We start from the raw sequence: 13,490 nt of genomic DNA, 5'->3' as shown, positions 1-13,490 counted from the left end.
ACAAGTCCCAGTGCCCTTGGAGCCAGGCAATTAAGGGACACCTCTTTGGGTGGCAGCTGCAAAAACCAGGTCACCAGGCATAAAATCCAGTGCACCAGACATATGTAGAAGCTCCCCTCTGGGAGATATTAATGCTGTAGAACACGGCAGAGGGATAGCACAAAGATGATGCCCACTGGTGAAAGCAAGGCAGAGGGCATTACAAGGATGGGAACTGCCATGAGAAAAGAAAAAATGAAAAAAAAAAGGAAAATGATAAGAAAACAAGAAGAAAAGAAAAAAGGCAAATAAATAAAGGAAAATGTGACTAAAAAAAGATTGCACTTGCTGGCTTTTTAGCAAGGCAGAGGGGAGTGTGGGAAGATGGTATTTACAAGCATCTGTACCCAGAGAGTGTTCCCAGAGGCCCCTGTCCCTAAGACCAATACTTAAAAATAAGTCTCTTTCACGTTTATTTGAGAAAAGCTTCTAAAGACACGTGAGCAGAAGGTGAGTTCCAATGCAGGGGAGGCTGTAAGGGCTGCATTCACAGGGGGCCAGGAGAGAAAGAAGGTAAGGAACTGCAGTCAGTACTGGGGCTTCCAGGTCAAGGAGGGGGTGGAGGGAGCCATCAGGAAGCATGGGTTCTGCGGGGTCACTGAAGCCAGGGCAAACCAGATCCTGAGAAAGCACCGTGTTTGTGGAAGGAATATGGGCCCTTTCCTGGTTAAAGAGATGCTTTCTACAGGGTCACTGATTTACAGAGAACTAACTTTTAAAGCAGCAAGATTTCTTCCCCTAGCCAAGCTGGGAACCTTTTCACTCTGCAAAGAAGCTTGAAAAGAAGGTTCTTCCTGGAGTGTCAGCATCTCCACTTCAGCTCAGGAGTCCTGCAGAAGACAGAGCAGAGTGTTGTTCCCAGACCCACCTTCACAAGCAGCTTCCTCTCCCCTCTCTCAGGGCCTCGTGTCAAAGCACCACAGTAAGAAGAACATATTTTTAAGTATCCTTGAACCAAAGCTACTTTCGAGTGCAAACCATTTATTAACAGGTGAAAAGAAGCTTTACTCCAAACTGTCTGATCACATTTCAGTCTTCCTATGATTTCTGTCTCCTGGCTTGTTGTCTCTACATCAGTTCTAAGAGCCCAAGTCTATCTCTACAAGAGGATTAAAGGCATTACCTGTTGGTGGAAGCCCAGAGTGTCCTGCAAGAGAGGGGAAACATATATACTTAAAAGTATGGTGGCAAGTCTGTCCCCAATACAGTGTCCCAGCCCCAGAGACCACTCCTTAGACTTCTCTAACACCACCACCCACATCACATGTGGCAGGGCTGAGAGGAGAGCAGAAAGTGAGAGGGGTGACCTATGAAATTTCTGTCATACAAATCCACTGTGATTTCATTAGTGGTTCCTTCTGCATTTGCCCCTGGGATTCTACCCAAGATCTCCATGCGTTTCCAGGAAATGTCTGGATTTTCAGGAAATTTCCAGGTTAAAGAGATGTTTTATAAAGAGCCTCTGATACACAGAGAAATAACTTTAAAAAAGCCATATTTCTTCCCCTAAAAATTCTATGGGGAGTCTCAATTACCAACAGGTGCCTTACCTTTCTGATTCCTGAAGTAGATGAACAGACCCAACACAAGGAAGAGCAGACCCAGAACAAAGCCCCCGATTCCACTCAGCATCTTGCTCTGTGCAGATTCAGACTGTACCCCTGAGAGAAGAAGCTAGTTGTAGTGATGTTTATCCCTAGTCCTCCTTCTCCAACTGAGACTCAGATTCAGAGCGTTGAGAATGGGGGAAGAAGTCTGCCTGAAGGTACTAGAATAATTGGACGTTACCATAAAAGAGATTTAAAAATCACACTGAATATATAATAGACTCAGGCAATGAAGTCGTTTTAAATATCACAGCTCTGTTAAATCCACTACTTCAACATTTGATGGAGGAGGAGCGTGGGACTCCATGAGGTTTAAGTAGCTTGTCCAGGGGAACAGAGCCAATAGAAACCTGAGGTGAGATTGGACTCTCCTCATGTCAGGAAGGTCCCTACATTGTAGATGACGTACCTCTTTTTAGGTCACAATGGGTAACTCAGAGCAACAGTGCCAAAAGCACAAGTCCAACCCGAGGTGGGGGGCTGGTGTCCAGGGTCAAGGGGGAACCATGAACTGTGATATCACAGGGAGGCTCAAAACAGGCATGACCTCTTTCTGCCTGCCAGGCATAACTGTCTCCCAAGGAGTAAGGTCTTTGTGGAAACAATCACTTGGCTACCCCCAGGGACCTGTGGTGAGGAGAACATGGAGCAAATGACAGTATGATGTGGGGAGAGGAGAGACCTAACACTCAGGGAAAGCAAAGTCCCCTCCTTGCTGGGTGAGGAACTTATGAGATCAGAAAGCTACTCACTCCATTCCACGGTGATAGGGCTCGTGCGGCTTGGATGCTCCACGTGGCAGGTGTAGACCTCTCCACTCTGAGGAACTGTTTCCAGCATCACCAGGGTCTGGAAGGTCCAGTCTCCATTACGGATCAGGCCTGTGGACACTACCCTAGTCTCCTCCTCCTGGCCGTTCCGGAACCACTTGACCTCAATGTGGCCTGGATAGAAACCATTCACGGAGCAGACCAGGAGGTTGTGGTGCTGCAGGGGCTGCGTCTTCGAGGGGAACACGGTCACTGTCGGCTCAACTAGAAGACAAGTGGTAGCGGGGCTAAGTGAGGACGACAGAGTGAGTCTCCCTGGCTGGCTGCCCTCCTGCCTCCGGTCTCTGGTCCCAGGCTGCATCTCGTGCAGGCCTCCCTCAAAGCTGGCCACGTGGCCAAGTACCAGCCAGTCTCATGAGTCTTGAATTCAATCCTGACAGCACAGGCCCATTAGAATTGAGACGTGTTATGGAAATTTATGTGTTTTTTTTCCATAGTGTGAAACAGTTATTCATTGTTGAAGTGTTTACAAATCTTTGCCTGACATAAGATATATTAATTGAAGGTATCACATCTGGAGCTAGGCTGCCTGGGCTTAAATCCAAGCTCTGACTCTTATTAGTTGAACCTGGGAGAATTTTTAAATTCTTCTGTGCCTTAGTTGAGTCTCACCTACAAAGGGGAAAATATATTAACTTACCTCTTAGGCTTTTATGAGGATTGATGGATCTAAAATATGTAAAACAGTGGCTGGAACTCAGCTTTCATAATATGCTATTTATTGTTTTTGTTTACTTTGAGAGAAAATATGATTCAAAGCATTGTGAATAAATTGGGGAACAGCAGTTGTCTAGATGGGGATAAAAGGTAGGAAATCCAGGGAATGTTACCTCAGTGCACTCACACCTTAGAAAATGACAGAAATGGTTCCACCCTGGGAGGCAGGAACACACAGAGATGGTTTTATGTATCTATGAGTTGAGTCTCAAGAAAAGCATGATCCTGAAGAAGAGCGAAAGAAGGAAGGAAAGTCATTCATTCAAAAGTTCTTATCTTTACACTCAGGTGATCCATCTCTATCCTTGGCAACAACAACAACAACAACAACAACAAAAAGCCACATTTATTGGAATTGTTATTTTATAATTATCTCTTTTTCTCAACTGATATTTGAAGCCAGGGCAGCGTCTGGGATTCATTAGTTTTGTCTTTACCATTTGAGACCATCTTTGACACTATCAGGCCCTCACTTAATACAATTGTTTTAAAAGAAATGGAAAACTTGGTGGACAATATTTATATAATACCACAAAGTAGTAGATTTCAGATTGGTGGTGAATCATTGGCAACAATTTCACAGTACATTTCAGTAAGTAAAAATGTGTAAATTCTTAACATGGAAAATAAAAAACAGAATGAGATATATACCCGAAAATGGTGAAAATGCTGAATCAAATAGCAGCTAAGTGTCAATCTTACTACATAGGGAACCCATAAAATTACTGAAAAAAACTGGGATCTCAGAGATAATAGGATAATAGAAAATACTTAGGGCAGTAATTATAATTGGCATATAAATATGTGAAAAAAATAGAAGCATAAAAAAAAATAGAGAAATTTCCAACTTAGTGTCAATATTGAAAGAACCTAACAAAGGGGATTGTGAAGTAAATTGCTGTAACTATACATAGTATAAAATAGTATTAGCTACTTAAATATGATTGACATTATAAAAAGAGATACATCAGTATGTTAATGATAAGAATCAAAATTATAATTCGAAAGGTAGTTTTACAATCATTTCATCTATGTGTAAACATATTCTCTAAGAAAAGAAAAAAGTCCCAGGAAATTTACCTAACAGAAGCCTTAGAGAGAGTAGAGGTGCCTCAAAGTTTCCCAGCCCTCAACAATTAGTCTGATATTTTTTTTTTCTCAGTGAAATGCTTATGTACACAGAGACACACTTATTTTAGGGTTTTTGGAATTAAAAAAAATTTTTTTAATGTTTATTTATTTTGAGAAAGGAGAGTGACAGAGCATGAGCAGGAGAGGGGCAGACAGAGAGGGAGACAGAATCTAAAGCTGGGTCCAGGCTCTGAGCTGTCAATACAGAGCCTGACTTGGGGCTCAGACTCACTGAGAGATCATGACCTGAACCAAAGTTGGATGCTTAACTGATTGAGCCACCCAGGTGCCCCTATCTCAGAATTTTCAGAATTAAGAAAGGCATGTGCTAAAACAGAAAAATCCTACAAGAGAACAGGCAGTTCTCAGAGACTGGCTATAGTAACATTTTTCTAGATATGGCTCCCAAGGCAAAGGAAACAAAAGGAAAATAAACTATGGGACTATATCCAAATAACCTTTTGTACAATGAAGGAAATCATCAACAAGACAAAAAGGTAACCTACTGAATGAAAGAAGATATTTGAAAATTATATACACTCTAAGGGGTTAATATCCAGAATATATAAAGAACTTATAAACTCAATACACATACACACACACACACACACACACACACACACACACACACACATCTGATTGAATGCCTGGCTGGCTCAGTAGGTAGGGCATGCAACTCTTGATCTTGGGATTGTGAGTTTGAGCCTCATGATGGATATAGAGATTACTCAAGAATAAACAATCTTAAAAAAAATTAAAATCTCAAAAAAATCTGATTAAAAAATGGGCAGACATTTCTCAAGGAACACATACAGATGGCTAACAGACACATGAAAAGATGCTCAACATCACCAATCATCAAGGAAATGCAAATCAAAACCACAATGAAATAATACATTATACCATTCAGAATGGCTAAAATACAAAAGATCAGAAGTTACAAGTGTGGTCAAGGATTTGGAGAAAAAGGAACTCCCCATACACTGTTTATGGGAATGCAAATTGGTGCAGCCACTGTAGAACAGAGTATGGAGCATCCTCAAAAAAAAAATTAGAAATATCATATGATCTAATAATTTCACTGCTAGGTATCTGATGAAAATAAAAACACTAATTCAAAAAGATATATACACTCCTATGTTTATTGCAACATTATTTAAAATAGCCAAGATATGGAAACAACCTAAGTGTCCATCAATAGAAGAATGGATAAGGAGGATGTGGTACATATATACAATGGAGTATTACACAGCCATAAAAAAATGGGATTCTTGCCATTTGGATAACACGGGTGGACCTAGAGGGTATTATGCTAAGTGAACTAAGTCAGACTCATAAAGACAAATACTGTATGATTTCACTCATGAGGAATCTAAAAAAACCACGTGAATAAACAAACAAAAAGCAGAATCACGCCTAGAAATACAGAGAACTGATGGTTGCCAAACAGAAAGGAGGTAGGCAATGGACAAAATGTGTGAAGGGGAGTGGGAGATTCAGGCTTCCAGTTATGAGATGAGTAAACCATGGGAATAGAAGGCACGACACAAAGACTATAGTCAATGACACTGTAATAGTCACGTATGGTGACAGATGGTACATTTGTGGTGGGCACTGATTAGTGTATAACTTGTCAAAGGTGTTATGTTGTACACCTGAAACTAATGAAACATTGTATGTCAACAACACTGAATGAAAAAAAAATTAAGAAAAAAAGAAAGAAAGAAGGGCACACACATGTCAGAAACAGAGTGTGACTGGCCTCACATTCTCCCCACTCTTTTCTATCCTCATCTGCCTTCTGGTAAACGCTCACCCCCAACTGGAGATACTGTCCTCTGCCTTCTCCATGTCTCCAATGACCTGCCCCAGTCAATCCATCACCTCCAGCCCCTGTACTGTCTAACCTCTGCCTCAGAGGCCACCAAGGATGCCTGACACACCCCTCTGCTCCCTTTCCCCACACACCCTCCCTCCCTGTCCCCACATCTAGGCCCACAGCCCCCCTCACACCCATTCTCTGTCCCCCTCACATCACAGGGCACCCCTCCCACACTGTCCTCACAGTCACACACGGACACACCACACTGTCCCCACAGTCACACAAGGACACAACCACGCTGTCCCCACAGTCATAAAGGCACACCACACTCCCCGACGTCGCACTCTCGCAGGGATCCCCGTGACGTGCACTTGCTTAACACCCTGTAGGCTCACTGGGACCCAGTCTCTGTCTCACAGTCGCACACGCGCAGCCCCGGCCGCCCCAGCCCCCCTGCCCCGCTCACCTCGCCGCTGCACCGTGAAGCTGTCAAAAACACCGTAGTTGTGTCTGCAGTACCAGTCCACCGCTGTCCGCGTCTGCTCCATGAAGTCCTTCTGCCCGTTCCAGTGCTTGGCGTCAGGCCGCCCCAGCTCCGTCACTGCCCGGAACTCCCCCACTTCGCTGTCGAAGCGAGCTAACTCCTCCCGGTTATAGAAATATCTGGCCAGGAATCGCACCCGCTCCGTCCCGTTGGTGAAATGGCACTCGGCCTTTCCCATGACTAAGAAATGTGCTGTGGGGACAGGGCGACGCGGTCACACAGGGGCTCTTGGAAGACACTGTCATCGCCACCACTCGGGGGGTCCACCCACAACCCCAAACCGAGCACCCACGCTCTTCTCTCCTCTGCCGGGGGTGGGGGGGGGCGGGGGGAGGCAGGGAGGTGACCCCTCTCCTGGGAGCTTCTCCGGGTCACTGGGTTCTGGTTCAGAGGCAGACCTCCCAGCCTGAGGATTTGCCCCTCACCGCCTCCTCCTGGACGCTTCCTCCAGGCAGACACCCACCTCCCTCCTCGCCTCTCACAGCCCTTTCCTGGCCTGACATAAGTCCCACCTGCGTCCCCCTCCCCCACCCCCACCCAACACTTGGTCTGGGCTGAGTGGCTCAGGCCCCTGCTGCCCCTGGGAACCCAGAGAAGGGAAACACGCCCACATCCCCTCCACTCGCAGGGCTTAAAATTAAGGGAAGTGATGGACAAAACCCAGCCAGGCAGGACTTTATTTACCTGGGGTGAGAAATGTCACAAGACAAGCCTGCAGTTCTACAGCAGAGGATAACTGGGTGATCTGAGTTTCCTTAGGGTGCCAGACAGGTGGTCTCAAGGGGGATGTTTAGGATGTGAACTAGAGGGTGTGTGTGTGTGTGTGTGTGTGTGTGTGTGTGTGTTTGGGAGAAAGGAAGACACATTTCAGGTAAGGGTAATACAATGTGCAAAAGCCTGAAAGAGCTGATGGTGAATTTGCTTGGGAAACCAGAAGAAAAGAGTTCACTGAAGCACAGACAGTGAGAGGAGGAAAGGGAACCGATTAGGAAAGGAGAGTAGGAAAGGAGAAATCACCTGGGGCTGGGCACTTAAAGCCTGAGGGTGATATTAGGATTTTGACTTTATATTACATATAATGGGAGACTATGAAGAGTTTTAAGGAGAGTAAAACTGTGATCCTAATACAGGGTCACAATCCCACTTCCGAATTTCTAAATCCAGGAAGCTCAGAAAATCAAGTGGTTTTTTTTTTTGGTGCCAAAATTCATACGGCAAATATGATCTGATGAATTAAGGAGTCAAATGTGTCTCAGAGCTCTTGTGATTCTGTAGCTTTAATATGTGTAAGCATAGATATATATGATATAAATGTATATAGATTTGGTGTTTTTCTCTGTATGTCATTTAACTGTGAAAATAAAGTTAATTTCTTTATCAGGACCCATAAAATGGAGGCTACCCCAGCATCTCACTCACATCCCAAATCTAAACTTAAGCCATCCTGCACTTACAGGAAACACCTGTCAAGCAACCTTAACAAATACCAATCACAATTCTCCAACTCAGGTTTAGCTAGCTTACCTGACTTTGGAAAGTCACACCTGCTCACCTTACAAAGAAATCCCTAACCTTCTAGCCAATCATGCACTGTCTCCATGTTCCCTCTTCTAATGCTCTATAGATGTTCAAATCCCTTGGGGAAAGTGCTCCACAGTTTGTGAGTCACTTTACTCCCCCATCCATGGATTATTTTGCCTTGAATAAAGGATATCACATAGTTTACTAAATTGATTTAGTTTTGTCATTTGACAATGCCAAAAGAGTTAAAGAATAACCCTGTGGTTAAAAGTGAGGGATAGGGGGGTCTGGGTGGCTCAGTCGGTTGTGCCTGACTTCAGCTCAGGTCATGATTTCACTGTTTGTGGGTTTGAGCCCCACATTGGGCTCTGTGCTTACAGCTCAGAGCCGGGAGCCTGTTTCAGGTTCTGTCTCTGTCTCCCCTGCTTGTGCTCTCTCTCTCTCTCAAGAATAAAATAAACATTAAAAAAAAGTAATATGTATAAATGGAAGCTTCTGATATCATCAATGGTCTAGAAAATAGAATTACTGCAGAAATGTGAGGCATTGTACTGGAAAATATTTGTGTCAGTCACCACTATTTAAAACTTAAAAACGCAAGTTGTTGAAAGTCGATAAAGATGTAATGAGCAAAAGCTCATGAAATATTGAAAAACTTGGCTTAAAGCAAAAAATAAAAATGAAGAGTTGCACTTGCTTTGAATGAATGGATTCAACACAAAATGTGGTGAATTTGTGCAACTGTCTAGTAATGAAACAAGCTAAAATTAACCATAGAATACTAAATTGGAGGATGAGTGTGTATATAAAGTGTGAGTGTAGAAATGTTAGAAGTAGTACAGTATAAAGCAGTTTTCAGCCTCAGCACTATATAGACATTTTGGGCCACATCATTTTTGTAGTTGTGGATTGGGGAGGCCTGTTCTGGACATAGTAGGCTGTTTACCAGCCTCCCTGTCCTCTACCCACTCTTTGTCAGAGGAAACCCCTAGTGTGAGAACCATAATTGGCTCCAGATATTGTCAAATAATCATGCGGCAAAGAAACAGGGAGGAGGGGTGGTGAGCTATCTCTGGATGACAACCACTAGTGAAAACCATCTGGAAAAAACTGGTGAAAAAGTCACTGTTAATCATGAAGAAGCTGAAAATTACATGGAAAAAAGTTCCAGTATCATACCTCTTTAAAATCTTGGTCCTACATGAAACTTACATTTTCAAAAAATCTAGTTCTAATGGAGAGCTGTTTTTCCAGCAAAATAAATGTGTTCAGGACCAAAGTTTACTGGTTTCTTTGTCTTGGCAATCAGCTGCTGTTGTATTATGATTTATAATAAGAAAAATATACTTGGTCTTAGTCTGAGTTTCTGGCACAGAACTCCTGAGACTAGAAATGTCCTAAGTGATAAGAACAATAAAGGTGTCTTTTGTTATGTTGATGAGGTGACTTTTGGATACCCCTTTGGGATTGGGGCTTGTTGTCAGGAGTATCAACCAAGTGGGTTGAAACTTTTAGTCCCATCCCCCTGACTTCCAGGGAGGGCGGAAACGCTGAAGCTGGAGTTCCGTCATCATGGTCAAGGATTTAATCAATGATGCTTATGTGATGAGGCCTCCATAAAAGCCCAAAAGTCATGGTTCAGGGAGCTTTTGGGTTAGTGAACAGGTGGAGATTCTGGGAGACTGGCATGCTTGGCGAGGGCCAAAAAGTTCTGTGCCCTTTCCTCACACCTGCCCTGTGCTCTTTTATTCTTATATTTTAGGTCCAGCTGCTTCCTGATCCCAGAGTACAGTCTTTCCCTGAGATCAACTACTCAAGAGTTATCTCTAATCCATCCTCCATTTCTTTAGCTCCCATTCTCTTTTCAAATGCTCCAGTCCAGTTTCTATTTTGGATATTCGACCGAATCTGCAAACATCAAGTCCACCAAACCCAGTTCACTTTGCTGTCACGTTCTCAATTCACCCACCTCTTGGTGGTACTTACCACAACCGGCCATTCCCTCCTCAGTGAAGAAAACTACTTTCCTTGACTTCCATGTGTTGGGTACCTTTCTCAGTCGCCTTGGCTAACTCATTGGTTCTTGCCCTCTTCTGTCCCTATGTGACCTCCTCTACTTTCCTGGAATTTAACACAGCACATGTGTCGATGACACCAACATACATACCTCCAGATCTGGCCTCCTCTTGAACTCTCTCTCTGACCAATGAGAGTTCCACATAAATATCAAAAATCATTTCAAACTTGGGGCGCCTGGGTGGCTCAATCAGTTAAGCGTCTGACTTCAGCTCCGGTCATGATCCCACCATTCGTGGGTTTGAGCCCCACGTCAGACTCTGTGCTGACAACTCAGAGCCCGGAGCCTGCTTTGGATTCTGTGTCTCCCTCTCTCTGCCCCTCCCCTGCTCATGCTTTGTCTCTCTCTCTCTCTCTCTCAAAAATAAACATTAAAAAATTTTAAAGAAGAAGTTAAAAACAATCATTTCAAACTGAAAGAAAGTCTTTATTTCTAACGACCACTTCAAATAATTTCCTCTCTCAGTTTTCCCTATCTCAGTAAACAGCATCAGCATCCACCTACTCAATATTGAAGACAAAATCCTTAGGGATAAGCTTGAATTTCTACCTACCCACCCCACCCGTTTAATTCATTAACATGTCCTACAAATATCTGTCCCATATCTGTTCACTTTGCCTTTACTACTGTCTTTGTCACCCACTACCACACTAAATGAAGCCACAAGTATGTCTTCCCTGGAGAATTATATCATGCTCCCAGATGGTCTCCCTGACTCCATTTGTGGCCTTCTACTTTCCAATCTCCACATGGTGGCTAGAATTATTTTTTAAAATATAAATGGACTCACCTTTATCCCTTATGTAGCCCCACATATCTCTCTAAATAAAAATCAAATTTCTTACCATTGCTATCAGGATCTAAGATGATTTGGCTCCTTTTGTCCTCTCCAACCTTATCTTATGTCACTCTCCAACTTCCTTGCTATGCTTCAGCCACTCTTGCCTTCTTTCTGTCTTCTAAACTCAGCAAACATTTTCCCACACATTAACCTTTCCCCTGTTCCCTCTCCCTGGAACACTTGTCCCTTAGATCCTTCATATGACTGGCTTTTTGTCATCACTCATGTGTCAACTAGTGTCACTTTTCAGGGAGAACTACCTACCCACTGTGCTGAAGTCAGTGAAACCAGTTCTCTCCATTTCACAGTCCTGATATATTTTTTAAAGAGCATTTATAGCTCTCTCTGGAATTTTTTTCTTTTTTGTTAAATATTTATCCTATTATTGTCGTTAGGTAAGTTCCATGACAGTAGGGCCTTTCTTTCTTATCCAAATAGAATTCTCTGATCCTAGAACAGAACCCAGTACATAACAGTTGCTTAAGAATATCTGTGGCCCAAATGAAGAAACCCAGTGTTCTGGGACCTGATCATTGCGAGTATTCTGGAAGTATGAAGGGGCTCAAGCTCCAACATTCTTTTATTCTGATAATACATTAGATCCCATCTGCTTCCTGTGAAAAATTCAGACAAACTTCCTCTTTCTATTCCTACTAGTCAGAAGACACATTCCCAGGTAAGGAAAAGTGATTTTAAGAAGGAGAACACTTCATTATAATTCATTTCATCCAATGGATCTGTGATAGTGTTGAGGGTCTGGGCAAACTGGGGATTTTCAGTAATGGTGATGACATAGCTGAAGAAAGAATAGGGAGGAACTGGAAGTAGAGGGAAAAAAACATGGCTAATTAAGGAGAGGGCATGATGAATGACCCTACAAACTTTGGGGCTAAGACTCCAGGGGGCCAGTGAGTTCCCTTGACTTTCAGCCCCAGGAATATAAACAACCTTCACACCACTGGTAACCTGCTCAGGGTGTCCAGTTTGAACCATATGAAATTGCTGATACTTGACAATTTTTGACATATGCAAATAGAATTTCATATAATTTTTTCTGTATTAGTTGAATTCCTTCTTGTGGGCTCAGGCCAGAGAAAGGGGAGATGTAGGAGAAGCTGATAGTATAGAAAGGCCAAAATAGATTCATAATGAACACTAACCTGTGGCAGGATTTTAGAAGATAGCTTAAGTTCTTTAAGGCATCAAAGAACACCCAGGGATGCTCCTTACCTATAGGGTCATTTCAAGTACTAAGGTTCTGTGCTTCAGTTCTAGGGTAGTCTCCACAGGAGAAATAGAGGGAGAAAAAATCCCCGCATCTGTCAGAGAATCTATAGCACAGGGATACAGGTCTTACAAACCTTAGGGTTTGGGGATAAAGGATAGGGAAATAATGGGGGAGACCCTTTGATATATCTTCACATATTAGGGAGAGGCACCAACATCAGAGATCCTGCTGAGGCCATAACACAAGTTCTTCTAAAAGAGATCTTTCTAATCTCTTTTGACTCCCCATAAAATTTTCAGACAGACTTACCCTTTTTCTGGCATAACTCAACATAAAAAAGGGAACAACTGGATGGGAAACCGTTTGGACACCATTATTTCTAAATTTTCTGAAGAACCTGAAGAAAGGGATGGAAGGCTGGAGAGGTTTTATTAGAAGAGAAGTAAGAAGAAATGGCCTATATATATGGAGGCCCCTTCTGAAGCTCTTGTAGAAAGGACAAGCGTGCAGGCTCTTTTTTTTGTGGAAAGAATCGAGGATCCATATAAAAAAGATGGTTGGTCACTGAAGAAAATGTCAGAAATTTCTAAGGGACCTGGCCTGGATGTGGTGACAAAGCTAACTCCCTTTCTACCTCTACCCCACAATAGCTTATGCACCAAGGTATGTACTTACGTGGGGTATCCCTGGCCCAAACCAGGGGAGGGCTCAGCACCATCAGCATTACCATCAGAGCTGCCATCAGGAAACTTCTAGGGAACCACAGGCATGCCATGTTGGAGAACAGAGAGGACAGGGTCTGGGGAGCAGGCGAATTTCAGTGAGGACTAGGACCATCCTTCACCCACATCCGAAGTAATACCAACGAAGGAATTCATTTTTGTTTCGGGATTGGGTAATCTCTGTGTTGAAAACCAATCAGTCTCAGAGATGAAAAGCATCATCTGTTGCTGGTCAGAATTTCAGTATTAAGATCCAATTTTGAAACTTAGAATTTCCTGAGTTAGAAAGGTTGGTTTAATTTAGTACTCTTAAGGGTTGATCTAGTTATATGTGAAACATTTTTGGACGTCTATGGTGAGCCAATTTTGTGCTTCACACAAGTTTGAAACTCTAGGAGCATTTATTTCTCT

General features: G+C 43.1%; 1 protein-coding gene across 2 annotated transcripts; it reads right to left on the bottom strand.

Annotated features, from left to right (window-relative positions):
- Nucleotides 1-435: 435 nt before the first annotated feature.
- Nucleotides 436-13,222, bottom strand: LOC131514003 (DLA class II histocompatibility antigen, DR-1 beta chain-like). Of its 2 annotated transcripts, XM_058733490.1 has the most exons (6): nucleotides 13,033-13,222; nucleotides 6,613-6,882; nucleotides 2,399-2,680; nucleotides 1,590-1,700; nucleotides 1,163-1,186; nucleotides 436-869 (listed from the first exon to the last, which is right to left on the bottom strand). In XM_058733490.1, the coding sequence occupies exons 1-6, from the start codon at nucleotides 13,130-13,132 to the stop codon at nucleotides 856-858; spliced, it is 801 nt and encodes a 266-aa protein (XP_058589473.1). In that variant the 5' UTR covers nucleotides 13,133-13,222; the 3' UTR covers nucleotides 436-855. The 2 variants fall into 2 exon arrangements, with proteins under 2 accessions (XP_058589473.1, XP_058589474.1); XM_058733491.1 differs by lacking the exons at nucleotides 436-869; nucleotides 1,163-1,186 and having other exon boundaries at nucleotides 1,676-1,807; nucleotides 13,033-13,221.
- Between the last annotated feature and the right edge of the window lie 268 nt (nucleotides 13,223-13,490).

The sequence above is a fragment of the Neofelis nebulosa genome, chromosome 6 (assembly GCF_028018385.1).
Source record: "Neofelis nebulosa isolate mNeoNeb1 chromosome 6, mNeoNeb1.pri, whole genome shotgun sequence".
NCBI classification, from domain to species: domain Eukaryota; kingdom Metazoa; phylum Chordata; class Mammalia; order Carnivora; family Felidae; genus Neofelis; species Neofelis nebulosa.
The sequence above is the reverse complement of the archived record's forward strand: the minus strand, read 5'-3'. Positions and strand labels throughout refer to the sequence as shown.

What these genes read in the sequence shown, in the direction of transcription:
- LOC131514003 (XM_058733490.1), bottom strand. Translation starts at nt 13,132, where the DNA reads ATGGCATGCCTGTGGTTCCCTAGAAGTTTCCTGATGGCAGCTCTGATG. An exon ending in TTGGGCCAGGGATACCCCAC is followed by an intron (nt 6,883 to 13,032) that starts GTAAGTACATAC and finishes CTGTCCCCACAG; the next exon opens with CACATTTCTTAGTCATGGGA. An exon ending in CCCTATCACCGTGGAATGGA is followed by an intron (nt 1,701 to 2,398) that starts GTGAGTAGCTTT and finishes TTCTTCTCTCAG; the next exon opens with GGGTACAGTCTGAATCTGCA.